The 16,835-nt window shown below is 51.4% G+C and overlaps 5 protein-coding genes across 5 annotated transcripts; 4 read left to right on the top strand and 1 right to left on the bottom strand.

Moving 5' to 3' along the window:
* Window positions 1-280: 280 nt before the first annotated feature.
* A1O5_09685 (formate-tetrahydrofolate ligase) lies at window positions 281-3,100 on the top strand (the record flags this gene model as incomplete). Its single annotated transcript, XM_007750264.1, has 1 exon — window positions 281-3,100. The coding sequence occupies one exon, from the start codon at window positions 281-283 to the stop codon at window positions 3,098-3,100; it is 2,820 nt and encodes a 939-aa protein (XP_007748454.1).
* A 1,297-nt stretch (window positions 3,101-4,397) lies between these two features.
* On the bottom strand, window positions 4,398-9,017 carry A1O5_09684 (uncharacterized protein; the record flags this gene model as incomplete). The annotated part of the gene is made up of 4 exons (XM_007750263.1): window positions 4,398-5,243; window positions 5,309-8,059; window positions 8,111-8,343; window positions 8,393-9,017. The coding sequence occupies 4 exons, from the start codon at window positions 9,015-9,017 to the stop codon at window positions 4,398-4,400; spliced, it is 4,455 nt and encodes a 1,484-aa protein (XP_007748453.1).
* Window positions 9,018-10,266: 1,249 nt separating this feature from the next.
* A1O5_09683 (uncharacterized protein) lies at window positions 10,267-12,558 on the top strand (the record flags this gene model as incomplete). The annotated part of the gene is made up of 5 exons (XM_007750262.1): window positions 10,267-10,411; window positions 10,471-10,677; window positions 10,729-11,039; window positions 11,093-11,670; window positions 11,751-12,558. The coding sequence occupies 5 exons, from the start codon at window positions 10,267-10,269 to the stop codon at window positions 12,556-12,558; spliced, it is 2,049 nt and encodes a 682-aa protein (XP_007748452.1).
* A 428-nt stretch (window positions 12,559-12,986) lies between these two features.
* Window positions 12,987-14,272, top strand: A1O5_09682 (uncharacterized protein; the record flags this gene model as incomplete). The annotated part of the gene is made up of 3 exons (XM_007750261.1): window positions 12,987-13,107; window positions 13,168-14,118; window positions 14,178-14,272. The coding sequence occupies 3 exons, from the start codon at window positions 12,987-12,989 to the stop codon at window positions 14,270-14,272; spliced, it is 1,167 nt and encodes a 388-aa protein (XP_007748451.1).
* A 640-nt stretch (window positions 14,273-14,912) lies between these two features.
* Window positions 14,913-16,238, top strand: A1O5_09681 (uncharacterized protein; the record flags this gene model as incomplete). The annotated part of the gene is made up of 1 exon (XM_007750260.1): window positions 14,913-16,238. The coding sequence occupies one exon, from the start codon at window positions 14,913-14,915 to the stop codon at window positions 16,236-16,238; it is 1,326 nt and encodes a 441-aa protein (XP_007748450.1).
* Window positions 16,239-16,835: the final 597 nt, after the last annotated feature.

The following is a 16,835-nucleotide window of genomic DNA, read 5'->3' as shown; positions in this document are numbered from 1 at the left end:
CCGTATCTCAATTTTCTCCAATAGTCGTCTCCGCCCTCCGACTTTACCCTCTCAACTTTCGTCTCCCATAAGCCTGACTGCAATTAGGGCTGCCTCTGAAGCCAGCTTGATCTGCAGAGGGGACCGGCCCTCCGGATTACCAGCTGCCCGCCCCAGAATAGTCTCTGCAACAGTTGGACCCCGGCTGCCCATCTCGTCCACCAGCCAAGTCGCACGAGCCGAACTTTTCCAGCCCTCACCGTCGCTCCACTTCCGAGCTTTCTCAAGCATAGCGTCAAAAATGGGAGCTACAAAGATCGATGGGAAGGCAATTGCCCAGAAGATAAGAGAACGGCTGGCGGCAGAGATCCGAGAGAGACAAAGGGTCAACCCACGATATATGCCGTGCTTGAAAATCATCCAAGTCGGTGATCGACCAGATTCGACCACTTACGTGCGAATGAAGCTGAAGGCAGCTGAAGAAGCGGGCATTGACTGTGCTCTGATCCATCTCCCTGACACAATTTCAGAGCCTGAACTAGTACAGCAGATCATTGGCTTCAACAATGATCCTTCTGTACATGGCATTCTCGTCCAACTACCTCTCCCCAAACACCTTTCCGAGCATACGATCACTTCCTCTGTTGTGGATGAGAAGGATGTAGACGGGTTTGGGGCTAGAAATATTGGAGAGCTCGCAAAGAGAGGCGGCAAACCTTTCTTCGTCCCCTGCACCCCGAAGGGAGTCATGGTGTTGTTGCAAGAGAGTGGCGTTGAGCCCAGGGGCAAGACTGCTGTTGTCCTCGGTCGTAGCGACATCGTGGGCAGTCCGGTCAGTTATCTCTTGAAGAATGCCGACGCCACGGTGACTGTCTGCCATTCCAAAACCCAACACATCGAAGATGTTGTCAAACAAGCCGATATTTTGGTTGCCGCTATCGGCCAGCCAGGCTTTGTTAAGGGCGATTGGTTGAAGCCAGGAGCTGTGGTCATTGACGTCGGCACAAATTACATTTCTGATGCCTCAAAGACCTCGGGACATCGGCTCGTTGGCGATGTTGAATTCGAGACAGCTGTTCAGGTTGCCTCTCAAATCACGCCAGTCCCCGGTGGTGTTGGCCCTATGACAGTTGCGATGCTCATGCAAAATGTCGTCGATTCCGCCTCAGCTTACTTTGAGAGACTCAAAGCGAGGCACGTCACTCCGATGCCAATTAAGCTTCAAAAGCCGGTACCGTCTGATATTGAAATTTCCAGATCGCAGCATCCAAGGCATATCACACAAATTGCTGCCGATATTGGCATTGCACCTCATGAGTTGGAACCCTACGGTGCTCACAAAGCCAAAGTTGACCTGTCGATTCTCTCAAGGCTGGCGCATCGTCGTGACGGAAAATATGTCATGATCAGTGGTATCACTCCAACTCCACTTGGAGAAGGGAAATCTACCACAACAATGGGCCTTACACAGGCTTTGGGAGGTCACTTAGGAAAAGTGGTATTTGCTAATGTTCGACAACCAAGTATGGGGCCGACCTTTGGCATCAAAGGTGGTGCAGCAGGCGGTGGCTACAGTCAAGTTATTCCCATGGATGAGTTCAACCTTCATCTAACGGGTGACATCCACGCAATTTCAGCTGCGAACAACCTTCTAGCTGCTGCTATTGATACACGCATGTTTCACGAAGCTACGCAAAAAGATCGCGCGTTGTACAAAAGATTGGTACCCAGTAAGAATGGGAAGCGCGAGTTTGCTCCGGTCATGCTCCGAAGACTCAAGAAGCTGGGAATCGACAAAATGAACCCTGATGACCTGACTGACGAGGAGATTCGCCGGTTTGCACGGCTAGACATCGATCCAGAAACAATTACCTGGAGGAGGGTCGTTGATGTCAACGACAGGCTCCTGAGAGGCGTCACGATCGGCCAAGGTCCCCTTGAGAAAGGCCTTACCAGACGGACAGCATTCGATATTTCTGTTGCAAGCGAGTGCATGGCCATTCTTGCACTGAGCAACGACCTGAGAGACATGCGGGAGCGGCTTGGTCGAATAGTAATCGGCTTTTCAAAAGCTGGAGACCCTATTACTTGCGACGATATTGGCGCCGGCGGTGCCATGACTGCTCTCATGAGGGATGCTATCAAGCCCAACCTAATGCAGAGTTTGGAGGGAACCCCCGTCTTCGTCCATGCTGGGCCATTTGCAAACATCAGCGTTGGCAACAGCTCCATTCTAGCTGACAGGCTGGCTCTGAAGCTTGCAGGGACCGAACCTGACGAAGATCACGAAGCCAAGGCTGGCTTTGTCGTCACTGAAGCTGGTTTTGATTTCACCATGGGCGGTGAAAGATTCTTCAACATCAAGTGTCGAAATTCGAGTCTTGTCCCCGATGTCGTTGTCGTTGTTGCCACAATTCGGGCGCTGAAAGTCCACGGTGGTGGTCCAGATATCTCACCAGGATCTCCGCTTCCGGAAGCATACCGCACAGAAAACACTGAAATGTTACGCGCTGGCTGTGTCAACCTCAGAAAACACATTGCGAATGCAAGATCCTACGGCATCCCAATCGTTGTGGCGATCAACAAGTTCGACACTGATACCGAGGCTGAGTTCAAAGTCATTGAAGAGGAAGCACTCGCTGCCGGTGCGGAGGCAGCCGTACCCGCGACCCATTGGGCTGAAGGGGGTGCGGGTGCGGTTGACTTGGCCAAGGCAGTAATTGAGGCTTCTTCAAAGCCAAAAGATTTCAGGTTCCTGTATGGTCTTGAAGGGACTGTTCAAGAACGCGTTGAGAAGATTGGGAAAGAGATGTACGGGGCAGGAGCGGTCGAGTTTAGCGAGTTGGCACAGAAAAAGGTCGACATGTACACTAAAAACGGCTTTGGGAATCTACCCATATGCATTGCAAAGACTCAATACTCACTGAGTCACGACCCGGCATTGAAGGGGGCGCCAACTGGGTTCACGGTCCCGATAAGCGACGTGAGGTTGGCCGTCGGCGCAGGCTACCTATATGCATTGGCTGCGGATATTCAGACTATCCCTGGTCTTCCAACAGCGCCAGGATATCTGAATGTCGACGTGGACCCTGAAACTGGTGAGATAGATGGGCTGTTCTGAATGGCCGACGTTGCAACGGTATTTACAGTACGCATGATGCACTTTTGACGACTTTCAACAACTCTTGAGATACCCATTTCAACAATAATTCTATAGGTGGTAGGTTTAAAAACAAAATTCAATGGGGTTCAAAATAGGATCTCGATTCCCTTGCGCTGGGCGAAAGCTGCCCATCACATCGGCAAGCCGGTCCCTCCGTTCAACACAGACGGTTCCGTGAAGTCGGAGTGTCTGTAAGCATGTTTTCTTGACCCGATTTCACGAGGTCACCGTCTCATTGTTTATCCTCGTCACACTCCTTTCCACCAAAGTCCCTAACCACCGCGGCGAGCTCAGCGAGAGCATCGAGAGGGCCTAAAAGTATACCCGACTCCGTTCGGGGTACAGGAAAAGGTCGGGGTGCAGAAGCCTAGCTCGATTCCTCCCGGGTTGGGGGGTTCTTTCGCTTCCTTTTGACGGGGCTTCAGTCATTGAAGTTCTGGAGACGACCAAGTTATCTAGGTTCTCTTGTATCAGCCCACGGTAATCCTTCGGGTGATATCGCTGCAGGCCGTTCAGACGTCCGCCTCCCTTTCGGCGGTAGTCCAGCATCCCCTCGGGCGTCGAGGGGCTAGGCGTTGTGGCACGCCTGACGGCCGGGTTCTCATGCTTGAGGCAGTTTGTGTAGGTTGCTTAGAGGAATTCAAGCACAAATGATGACACAGGAATTGATAATTCCGATCTTTGATATGTTTGGCATGCTGTCATGGTGGGCCCTCGGGCAAGGCTGGAAGATCTTTCGATGACTGTCATATCAGACCTCATGGAAGTCTTCCTCTCGCATCAACACGTCTGCCGCATGCCAATCTTGGAAGTGACACTGTTTCACTTCCGAAATTCGTCAGATGGGCAGCGTGCGAATACATCGGAGCTCAGCTCGGCCATATTGGTGGTTCGCCGATCCTTCCAGCGTGTCGACTCAATTACTGTAAGTGGCCACGTGAGCACCACGGGGTTGAACCTGGGATCATTGGAAGGCGAGTGCGGTCTCCATACGAGTATCCGCCTTCTTGTTGTCAAGTGTTTTGAAACCCGGTCCAGGCGCGAGGAAGCCCCCAACACAAGCAAGTGGGTTTTAAGGTTGGAAACAAGCCAGTTTCTGGTTGCCAAGGCTGCCCCCCCCTCTTTTCAGTCACGTCGTTGAGGCTAGGAGATGGGACAACGTTTCTTCCTCTGGCGGGAGGAAAGAGTCCACCATCTACATTTCCTCGCGTAGGCCGATGATATTAGTAGAATCAGTTTCAAATCCATTCTGGTCCTATTTCCTGAATCTTGGCCTCCAAAGCATTGGTCGTCTTGTGTCGAACGTCGCAAGCTTTGCCAGGTAGAAAAGTGGGAAGGCTATTCCGGCGTTGAAAGTGTTGTACACACACATGAGCCCAAAATTTCTCCAGCGATCCCCGTAGTCCATGTTGCGGGTGACGAGATATTGATCGCCAGTTGAATACCGACAATATTGGCAGTTCGAAATGGCGTCCGGATTCAAGAGGTAGCCAAACTGTTGCTGGACGAATGCGCCGGCGTATTCCATGCATGTCTGTCCTAGCGGCGGTTGGAAGACATTGATCTCCTGGGAAGCGCAGATGATGCGGGTACCGTGGATAACGTTAGAGATATACCCGCTCATCAGGTACGTGTATGGTGAAGCGTGGTACATGAAGTGCCAGAATTGGGGAAGCTGGCTAAGCGGTTGCAGCACGCCATTGAAGGCGACCACAAAAGACGCAAAGACCGTGGTCAAAACGGCTGCCGTCTGAGAGTTGGGCGCAAGAGAGGCAATGGCGACACCAAAGGTGGAAATCCACATTTCGTAGGTCATGAGGAGGAGCCACATGTAAAACCCTCTTCCCCCTTTTCCTGCGGTGCCACCCACCCAGTCTTTCGAGAAGTCGATCGCGAAGTACCATGGGAAGAAGAACAGGGTGCCCGCCAATATGTTAAAGGTTATCTCCGTGAGAAGATTCGAGAGGACAAATACGCTCCAGTGGTACATGCCGGAAGGATTTTCTCGCTCCGTGAACAGTTTCGCCAAACTCGAAAATTGTGGTTGGAATTGGTTCATGATTGGCATGCCTAGAATGGCTGATGTGAAAGATGCGAATAACTGTAGAGTTGTCAGCTCTTGAATGGTTCAATGCGCCTGGATGGAGGGCGTCAAGTGGAACTCACCTTGTTCTGTAGACCCTGTGGTGAGTTACCTTCTTTGTAAAACGTGAATCCCAGAAACAGACCGGCGACTACGTTCAACATGATCTTGCCCATGATATATTGTGGAATTCTCCAATAATGCACGAAGAGTCTTAACTGAACTGCGAGGTACTGAGTTGTCCAAGGCTCGGCGAAAGCAGTGCCAGAGCTGCCAGCCTTGTGGTTTGAGTGCTCATGCTTGTTCATTTGTTGGCCGTGGCCGTCGACATATTGGTCATGTAGGCCATGCATCGCTTCGGACAGGTCCCGGTACTCTTCAGAGCTCATCCATGTCTCGTTCCAGTCCTGACCGGATTTTGGGCTCGAAGCTGCCCCAATGACATCGAGCATGAATTCTGCAGGATTGCCGCCTAGAGGACAGCATTGACCACTCTTCTCCTCGAAATATCGGAGGACGGTTTTGGAGTGCTGACCAATCTCGCCAAAGTACACAGGCTTCCCACCCTTGGCAAGCAAGAGCAGACGGTCGAAATGCTCAAATATCATTGATGAGGGCTGGTGGATCGTGCATAGGATGGCTTGTCCAGAGTCAGCAAGCTTCCTCAGCAATCGTACAATAGACCATGCTGCCAAGGAGTCAAGACCGCTTGTGGGCTCGTCCAAGAACAGTAATATCTCCGGTTTTGCAACTAGCTCGACGGCGATAGTGGCTCGCTTTCTCTGTTCGATGTTGAGGCCTCCACTACCGGGAACGCCTATAACGGCTTCTGCAAAATCCTCCATCTCCATCATCTCAATGACCTTCTCTACGTACTCGAGCTTCTCATAGAGAGTTATTTCCTTGGGTTGGCGCAGTTTGGCCGAAAACTGGAGAGCTTCTCGTACTGTGGATGAGGAGAGATGTACGTCTTGCTGCTGTACATAGCCAGTCGTCCGGTGAAACGATCGGTCGGGCAGCTCGCCGCTAACGAGGAACTCTCCGCCGAGGATGCCACCGCGAAGCCGTGCAGCGAGAGCCTTGAGCAGCGTCGTCTTGCCTGCACCGGATTCTCCCATCAAAGCCGTGAGGGTACCCGGTTTCACATAGCCTGTGATGTTATCAAGCAATCTCCGGTGGGAGCCGTCTTGGAGTATGATGTCGTAAGTCACCTTCTTCCACGTCAGAACCTTCTCGCAGGTAACAAGTTCTGTTGTTGCGGGTACGTGTGATACGATCTCTGTCATGACTTCCTCGGAGACTTGTGCCCCGTCTTCGTCTTCGTTGTGCCTTGCCCTTTTCCTAGAAAGTCTACTCACTTGTTCTGGCTCATGTCCCTTTCTGTAGTATAGGCGTTCTCGAACACGTCGTGAAGAGGCAGTTCTGAATTCCGTCGCCACGGTCAGTGCAACAACAAAACTGCATAAGAATGCACACAGAATGCCCACATTTCTCCACACATGGGAATAGTGATAGTCGAATGAGATTTCAATGTAGTCATCGCCATTGACAAACCGCTGCCCTGGTTTTGACCCTGTCACGGCGCAGACTTGGTTAGTGGCGGATGCATTGCTGTACCCCGGGCCGGAGGGAACTAGGGTGTCGCACGGTGCTGTCGTGTCATGAAACTCGTTGGCAACCAGAGTTTCGAAAGCAAAAGAAAGTGGGTTAACGTAAATGATCCACTTGAACCAAGGGTGCATGCTTGGTTTTGGGATTGTGTATCCGGTGTAAATGGCGTATGCCAGTACCAAAAAGCCTGCAGCACCGATCGCTGCTTCGGGACTGTTGGTGAGGGCAGCTATTGTTCGAAACCAGGCACTCATGACCAGAGTAGACAAGTATGTAGTCAGCCATAAGATGAAGAAGGCACTTGCTTCCTGCTTCAATCCCACCAAGAAGTAAAGGATAATGTCGAATATGGTCACGTTGACAATCTTGTAAGGATATTCAACCACCAAACTCGCCAGAGAGTCCAGAAATGGGTGGTACATGGCGTATGTATTTTGGCGTTGGATGATGGGTCTCTGAGAATATAAAGTGCCAATCTCGGCAATGGTTTGGAGAGAATTGAAGAGGATTGCGAAGAACAAAGCACCTCCCTTGGAGAAGTATCCCGAGGTTGAGTCCGTTACATTGTAAAAGAGACTTCCCATAATTAGGGACATGAAGACAGAGCTAAAAGCCGTTGCTCCCAGGAATGCCTTGTCGCCGACGAATCGGTAAAAGCTACGTCTGAGATTTGCGGCGAACTGAGTCATAATGTCGACGGTGTAAATGCTGTGTTGTCGCTGATGCTTTGACTTGTTCGCTGAACGATAGGTTTCATACTTTGCAAGTTCTAGATTGCACTGGCGGAATTCCTTCATGTATTCCTGTATTTCTCTTTGGAGCTGGGAGTACTGATGGCTGAGTTTCCAAAGCTTGACAAAGTCTTCTGGAGACCTCGGCACCTTCGCCTCCCAGCCAGCTCTGGGCTTCCGGGCAGTTGGGTCGCTGATGGCGGTGAGGAAGTCTGCTGTTGTCTGGTGCGGAAAGCATTCGAATCCCATATTTTCAAAATGGTGTTTCGCGTCCGGCACCGTCCCAAAGAAGATTTGGCGGCCTTGATACAGCACGGTTACTTTGTCAAACTCCTTTGTCAGAGTCTCGCCGCCTTGATACAGCGCGACAACGGCGGTTTGTCGGAAAGCTTTGGTCATCGCTCGAATTGTGTTGATGAATTCTTGCGACGTTGAGGAGTCGAGCCCGTGAGTGGGATTGTCCCACATTGTGACCGATGATCGCATTGCGAACTGAACATATCAGAAACTTGTGTCTTCCAAAAGAGGGCTGGGGTCAACAACAGCTTCAGCCAACGATACCCGCTTGCGTTCACCACCACTGATACCCTGAACGTACTCATTGCCAACTCTCGTCTGGAAGGTGTGCTGCACCCCCAGCAGACCACCATAGACGTCTGTCATGGACCTGATCAATTTTGCCCGTGACTGAGCAGCAACTTTGGCCTTCGGCGTTTTGGTTTCACAGGCAAAGTCCAAAGTATTGCCAACAAGAAGATAGGGAAAGTGAAAATCGACTGTTCCACTTGTTAGCAGAGTCGACCAAGCTCGAAGTCGTCAACGCACCATCAGGAACATAAATTGCATCTCCTTTGAAACGACTCTTGAATTTCTCGATGTCGACTCCGTTGTATTTGATTTCTCCTCCCACGATCAACTCACCCTGTTTCTGTCCACTCAGGGCCTTGAGGAGGGCGCTGGAGACACTGCCCGGCCGACCTAACACCAGCAGCATTTCGCCCTCCCTGACAACTCCGTCAATTCCATGCAGCAATAGGCTCTCGGGGTGGGGCCTTCGCATTAACAAATCTCGTGCAGCCTTGATCGGCTTTTGAACAACAGCTGCAAGGGTTGGCTGGGTTCCGATGTTTAATTCTGGCTGACGGACGGAGAGGTTTGCAAAGGCAATCGAGGTACAAGACGCTTTCTGGGGAAGATTCTGCTTGTGCAATAATGACACCAAGGCCCGGAGTTCATCATTTAGAGACACGGTGCTATATGTTTCTTGGGGAGTTGATGTCGTTGTCATCCCGTCTCCTAAAGGAATTTGCGTCTCCTTCTCATGGCTGGACCGATCATCGCAAAGCCCAGTGACAAATCCTTTGCTCGGTGGCAAGGACCGTGCCGGCCGTGGTTGATGTAAACCATCTTCTTTATCTCCATTTCCATTCTCGTGGCTAGCGGGTTTCATTCTCTGCGTGAGATATTCCGTGGATCAGGAAAACATCGTACGGCTATGGACAATCAAACGAGGCCAAAAGGCCATATCCTACTTCAGACGCATTTGCTTATAATAGGATGCGAGGACTCGTTCAAATAGAAACGACTGGCAAAGCCCCGTGGCAAGATGGAGATATCTTTCCCTCAAGTAATCAGTGCTTGAACAGGCATTTCGGAGACACGGGTCCGTTGCGACCTTCGCAAGGGCTTTCGAAAACCCTTCGAATCGGAGACGGCGCCCATGGCTGGGCCAGGGTATTCAGCAAGCAGCTTGTTTGTCGCATGAAGTGAAAAGCAACACGAGAGCTGAAGGTTTGAGGGAGGGGAGGAGGAAGGGACATGCGTGGTTTGCGATCAGCTGCCAGCGTAACGCTGTAACGCTGTTGTTTCGATCCGGTATCCGGCGCATGGGTCCTTGGTGTTGGCTCTGGTGGCGAAGCGGCACAATTGCGGTGTAACTTAATGTACGAATACGAGAGTCTCTACTCGGTATTGATTGACCCAATGATCGACGGTTGAGATTTCACGTCGACGTCTCGTGCCTGCGTCTTGGCCCGGAAACCACTAACCACGTGAGCGAGACTCTTTACTGGGTAGTTTCTCTCCAGGCTTCTTTTCTCACCATTGCACCAGCCACATCAGCAACGTCCTCCGTTCCTTATCCCCTGTCACACCACTGTCTGTTTGAATTATGAATCCATAAACCTGCCGTATCGTGCCCGTTCCCGGACATTGCTTCAAACTGGCGACCCGCCGCGGCTCCACCCAGCGCGAAAGATTCCCGCAAACCATCGACAAGGCAGCGCATCTGTGCTAACAAAATACTTGTTACAGTAACAAGTAGATCATGTCGCCCAACAGTACCGAGGCTAGGCCAAGGCGAGGCGCCCGCGTCTCGTGTGACTCGTGCCGACGCATGAAGGTACGTCCCTTGAAGCCTTGTTAGGAGACATGTCGGTGTGATTGGGCCATTCAGCACTCCGTCCATCGGCTCATGTTCTTGTCTAGATAAGATGTGATAGACAGGGGGGGAGCCACTGCTCCAACTGTCGGGCGCGAGGCATGTCGTGCATCCTCACCCCAGTGGAAAGGCAAAGCATCAAGGTGAAAAGGTAATGAGGAGGATGTCTCACCATTGGCCCGGTTCGATTGACGGCTGAAATATTTCCTCGCCCTGCAGAGCAGAGTTCCTTCATTCAATAGAGTCTCGGATTGAGCGCATGGAAGCACTCCTGTCCGGTTTCGGTGATAGACAGCCTGCTGTCGAAGAGCCCAGAGCACCGGAACCCACAGATACCCCACACGGCCTGGAGAAAGAGCTTGCCAACTTAATCATATCAGAGTCGGGCGAGCAGAAATACGTCGGTGGGTCTGAATTGCTCTTCTAGGAGCCTCGCAAGAATGCCACCTGCTGACCATGATAGGTCCCTCGGAATTTTCTCTCTTCTCCCCTCGAGGCTTGGCCTGGATTCGGCGCAAGACTGGATCAACCCGGGTAGCCACCATCTTAGAGAAAATGCGGCGAATCGGCCCCATATGGCCCTCATACAGGATCGGCCATCAGTGGGATGGAGGTCATACTGCTGGATGCCGCCTCCCAATCAAGGAGGCAGCCGTACAGCTTGCCAACAGTAAGCCCAAACGTCTGCTTGTGGTACCAGGCCAACTGATGAGACGAACAGATTACTTTACGACTTTCAACTCCCCTTTTCCTTTATTCGATCAGAAATCCTTCTGGACCATTTTTCATCAACAGTATTCTACCAACCCTCCCACAAAGCGATCATGGTTTGGTGCTCTGAATGTTGTTCTGTCAATCGGCTGTATCACTGCTACAGACTCCGTCTGGAGCAGTGTTCGTGACTCCGACCCGGATTATTTCTCAAATGCGTCCGACATATCATGGAAACTTTTTCAAAATGCCTCGTCCGTACTGTTGGACATCCTCTTTTTGAACAACGACCTTGTGGGCGTGCAGACAGTAATTGGAATGGTATTAGTTGGTGCCCACAGATCTGGTCTTGTTGATTACTGATTCTTGTCTAGGCATTCATCATGCAAGCCACCATGAATCCCGAGGCAGCTTTTTCACTTCTCGGAATCGCCGCTCGGCTGGGGAATGCTCTTGGTTTGCATCGATGGCTTGAAGGTTTCGGCCTGTCTCGGGCGGAACTGGAGCAGCGACAGAAGGTCTTTTGGATATTGTACATCCTGGAGAAGGACATGTCTAGCCGGGTTGGCAGGCCCTCTGCTATTGATGACGACGACATCGGCTTCGGTTTCCCAGCAGAACATTCCCATGGAAACGGTGGCATCAGCATATCAAGTGCTTCCCACGGCGATACAAAGTTTTACCCTTTTCATTACATGTGTACCCTTGCGCGCATTGAGAGTAAGGTGTACAAAGAGCTTTACGCCTATGCTGCTCGGCTGAAAACATCCAGCGAGAGGCTCGAATCTATCAGCAGATTAGATGCAGAGCTTCAGGAATGGAAGGAGAGCTTCCCGGTAGAGATCAGGCCGGAGCATCCCATTCAATGCGACTCGGAGAGCCGGTTTCCGATTGTCATACTTCATTTCGGATACTATCATTGCCTGACAGCTGTCCATCGGGTCAATGCACAGTGAGTTCCCCTTGGCGTTCGATCGAGGTTATCTTCGCAATGCTCCGTCATCATTGGCATATGCTAAAAGATATTTATAGCCATGAATTATGGTCTTCGGAGAACGACGGATCTGAAAACCCTATTTCCTATCCTGCTTCTTCTGCCTCAAACGGCCCAGGACCTGATGGAGTATTGAACGCTCGCCTCCATGCGTCCTATGCGCTGTGTCTGGCGGCAGCGAGATCGATTCTTCATCTCTCGGTGACGTATTTCCAGAATTTGAGTGATCCCAGGAATACCCTGATCTGGATAAGCCCATACTTCCCATTCTCTGCATTCTTGACATTATTCTCGTTTATGTTACATTCCCCTCTTGATCCGAAAGTTGATGCAGATCAAGCTCTTATGGAGGGAACAAAAAGTTGCATCAATGGAATGCTGCATACGCTGGATAGGACGACCATGGTGTTTATGGCAGACATTGTCAGCGAGCTTCTCACAATTGCCAAACAGCATGTCGAGAATGTCCGCGCTCACATCGGCCAAGGGAAGGAGAAGGGCTCGACGGTACAGGAGACTCCTGATGAACGAGGTTTCGCGGACATCACGCACATTGGCCCTGATACTTACATCGATCTGAATGCGTGCAGTATCATACAACCGTCATTGCCGGCAAGTTCTCAGCCTCAACAGGATTTCATGGCGAGGCTAGATCCAACTACCGTTGAGGTGCAGACTGGATTCAACTTTCCTGGCGGTCAGTCTGCTACGGATTCGGCTAATGCACTAAATGTTGGATTTGACCCAAATCTAATGTGCGACGTGGGCCAATTCTCGATGCCGCAATCCTTGATGGACGACCCGTTCTTCTTTGTCGAGGACGCTGGTTGGGACTGGAGCTATTGATCTTGATCCGACTAACAAGTACACCGCCCACCCACCGGCTCCACCTCAGCTATAACATGTGAGAGGCTGGTCTGCGCAATGACTCGCTGGCAGAGAACAGCTTATGGTTGACCAATAAATCTATCGCACTGGCCGATGAGCACTTGCTGCCATCAATAGTGCCGGTATCTTCTTGTTATTCATGAACCCGCTTACGAGCCACTCCGAAGATCCTTGCCAGCATGACCGGGTTCGGCCCGGTCGCCTGACGGCACCCCCGCAAATTGTCCCCGCAATTCAACTTGAGACATTTCAATACTGAATATTAACTTGGGAAGTTTATCAAAGGAGCACGCGTCCGGCAGCTCCAGGATACCTGACAGCTATCACCTCATCAGTCGAACCACCGCTGGTTATCAACAGTCGTAACTCTCCAAGTAGCACTCGCGATGGGAATATTGCCCTTCAGGATCGACATATCGAAAGGAGAAGTCGAACGGCTGAAAAGGAAATTGCAAGATACAAGAGTCCCGATTGCTCCCATTGTTCCTGGAGCGGGTAGCGACTATGGTTAGTATCCTTTCGTTTCCAGGCCAGCTGCATTCAATTCCTGGATCCTGATCTGTCTAGGTCCTCCAATTGAATGGTTTCATCGTCTTTGCAAAAAGTGGCACAACGACTTTGACTGGTTTTCTGTGCAAGAACATTTGAATCGACACGAACACTTTCTCGTTGATATTGATGAGGAGAATTTCCAGTTGAGATTACACTTCACGCATACCAAATCTGCAAGAGCCGATGCCATTCCACTTATCATGGTTCACGGCTGGCCTGGCTCGTTCCACGAATTTGACCGTGTAGTCGACGCCTTCGTCAGCCCCGAGAATCCTTCAGACCCAGCATTCCACGTCGTGGTGCCGAGTTTACCCGGGTTCTGCTGGTCTTCTCCACCACCTCGACGAGGTTGGACCATGCAAGACACAGCCCGAGTCTTCAACAAACTCATGCGTCAGCTTGGGTATGCATATTATGTCGTGCAGGCAGGTGATTGGGGATCATTCGTCGCCCGTGAGATGGGCGCAAAGTTTACAGAGTGTAAAGCAGTGCACCTAAATTTTTGTCCAGGGGATCTGGGTGACGGCATCACAGACCTCACACCCCGCGAAATGAAAATTAAAGAGAGGTACCACGATTGGCTGGATAACCATCTCGGATACGCCGTTTGCATGCGAACCCGCCCGCAATCTATTGGCGTCGCTCTGAACGACAACCCAGTCGGCATACTCGCCTGGGTTGGCGAGAAGTACATTGAAGCCGCAGCACCCGTAAAAGTCGAGACTCCGGATGCGGAATGGGACCAAGCAATCCTCACCACATGTTCCCTGTACTATTTCACAGATTGCATCATGTCTTCGACCCTACCGTATTTCGAAGGAGTCAAGCATGCGGATTTTGGGAACTTCTGCTTGAAGCAGGAAAACTATATCAGGGTGCCCATGGGATACACCAGCTTTCTTTATGATACTAGGCCCGCGACCGAGAGGAGTGTGGGAAAGACAGGGCGACTGGTGTTTTATAATGGTACGCTCCTCCCGTTAACTGTGCATGTAAGAGCTATTTGTGATCTCACAACCCTACAGAGTGTGATGATGGCGGTCATTTTGCTGCGTTGGAACGGCCGGATATCATTCTCGCTGATTGTCGCCGCTTCTTTGGCGAGTGGTTTAAGGGTTGAAACAAAGCGCTCGCATCCAGATGCATTTCTTCTATTTAGGTTGTGATCCAGATGATGGACCAGTTGGACGACAATGACTTTACAGTGCGAAGGTGTGTCCTCGTTGGTTCTATGGTATCTGTGAATTCCTTTTCCAACCTGTTCGTAACATCGCTCTTGTTCTGGTTATCTGGAGATTTCCGGCCATGAAGAGATCGCTTTTCACTAACGAGACCTCTGCGCAAGTATATCGGGAACGAGCATTTATGACCTCACGTCGTGAATTGATGCTCCCTGGATTTGACTAAGTCACCAGGCAGCGTGCAAGTCTTGGTATGATCTTAGCTACAGAGGCGCATTGAGTTTGTTTCTCCTTTCGTTGGTTTGGGGCTTAGTCACGTTGGAGGTATTTGGTCGCTCTACTCAGTACGTAGTTACTTGAATGCATGACGTTACGCTCAGCCTCGTCATCGCAAGGCTGTGCCGGTTGATGATCAACGAGGCTGCACGCGTTTTGATCTGATCGTCTGTCATCCACCATCAGATCGACTATAGTCTGTCCTCCGCACGCTCCAACTTCAGCCTGTTGACGACTCTGCCCGCGGGGAGAGGTAAACAGTGGCAGATCAGAGTTTTCAGTGATGAAACGAATGGACAAATTATGAGAATCTGGACCAAGCTCAGGATCCCGAGCTCGCTCACGCTTCGGCCAGTTGAGCGTTACGGGCTTCGACCTCGCCCAGTTCTGGTCCTGCCAAGCAGATCTCCCCTTTCAACCGGAACCACAGGATTTCAGCATGTGCAAAGATCAGGGCCGCAATACGCTTACGGTGTCTTGCCTCTCTTTGGGAAACGGCCATCATCAACGCAAAGAATCCCCTCCGACACCGAGCTTGTGGACGCCGTACTCGATGCATCGGATTCTAACTTGAACACCAAAAATGGCAGAATCACCTGTGTCTATTTCGACAGGTCTGGCCATTTCAAATCCGAGCACAAACTACTCACAAAGGCCGAGATTGCTGAGCAATTCGACCTCCGCCACCGCGATCTACGGGACATCGATCTCAAGTCTGAGGCCGTCACGCGCATCCTGGTGAGACCAACCACCATCTTGCTGCAATTCTTCCAGTTATGTATGATCATCCAAGCGGATGAAGCACTCCTGATCCACAACCTGCCACAAGCCAGCAGTGACAGCGACGACGACAACGAGTCTCCGAGGAAAGACGAAGGCGAATTCTATCGTGAATTCGAGCGCCGCATGTCGGGTCCCACCATTGAAGCAGCCGACGTGCCCGAACTCCCCTACGAGTTGCGCGCTGTGGAAGCCGCGCTGGTGGCAGTCCTCTCTGGACTTCGCGACGATCTTCTTGACGCACGCCAGAAAGCAGAAGAATCCGCAGCGAGCCTGAGACTCGATTCGGGCCTCGCTGCTGTTGGCTTGAACCTCGTCTTCGACCGCACTCGCCGGCTGACCAAGATCGAGCAGAAAGCTAGGCTCGTGCGGGACACGATCCGCGAGGTGCTCGATACAGATGAAGATTTAGCAGGGATGTATCTCTCTGACCGACTGGCTGGGAAACCGCACGCGATCTCGGACCACCAAGAGGCCGAGTACATGCTTGAAGCGTACCACAAAGCCGCCGATACGCTGGTCGAATCCGCGCAGGCGGCCATCGACATTTTGCGCAAGAAGGAGAATACATTCCGCTCCTCGCTGGCGGTGCAGAGAAACCAAATCATGTTCCTCGAGGCGAGGATTGCCATCCACACTTTGGGACTCGCTGCGGGCACCATGGCCGCAGGATTGTTCGGCATGAATCTGTTGAATTACCTGGAAGAGGCCCCGTATGGGTTCTTCTGGATCACAGGTGCTTGCGTGGTCCTGAGTGCGTTGTTCTCCATGCAGGGCATGAGGAGTTTGAGAAGGATACAGACGCTCAAGGGGTTTGAGGGGTCGAGATTTGGAGGGCGTCGATTTTAGATCGATTCGGTCGAGGATGTTTTTGCGAGGTGTCTTGGTTCGATTTTTTGGGGGGGAGGGGTTTACAAGGTGCTATCATAATAGTACAAGCAGTGCCACCAATGCTGGTGAACCAGGGGTTGTTGCGAACACATTCTTACACCGCCGACAACTTCGGAAGTGATTGGGAAACACTCGCTCCAAGAGATTTGGGCTTGAGGAACGATATGTGAATAATTTGTTCTGACTGCACGCTTCTGGGGCACGCCTTAGAGCATATGGCCTAGGGATATGGGTAGAATCTGACAACGCTTTGGTGCTACACGCTCATCATACCGAACCAGCTGGCGAGTTTCGGGCACTCTACGCAACGGCGCCGATGGTGAAGAGAGACGAAACTTGGATGCACCCAGAATAATCCTGTTGTTCGCTGTATCAGCGCAGTTGGCTCGTCCCTCCGGAATCAGGCCGAGAAGGGGGGGAAGTCGACGGAACTGCTAACAGTCTGCCACTGCAGGGTCGCAAATTCCACTATCAAGGACTAATGAGAATGTAGCATATACTCCGGCAGCAGCATGAAAGAGAGACAGTAACTGGTGTGGACTCCTCGCTGTGTGC

This window comes from Cladophialophora psammophila, assembly GCF_000585535.1.
Source record: "Cladophialophora psammophila CBS 110553 chromosome Unknown aczJe-supercont1.17, whole genome shotgun sequence".
In the NCBI taxonomy this organism is placed as follows: Eukaryota; Fungi; Ascomycota; class Eurotiomycetes; order Chaetothyriales; family Herpotrichiellaceae; genus Cladophialophora; species Cladophialophora psammophila.
This window is presented reverse-complemented; position numbering and strand designations above follow the sequence as displayed.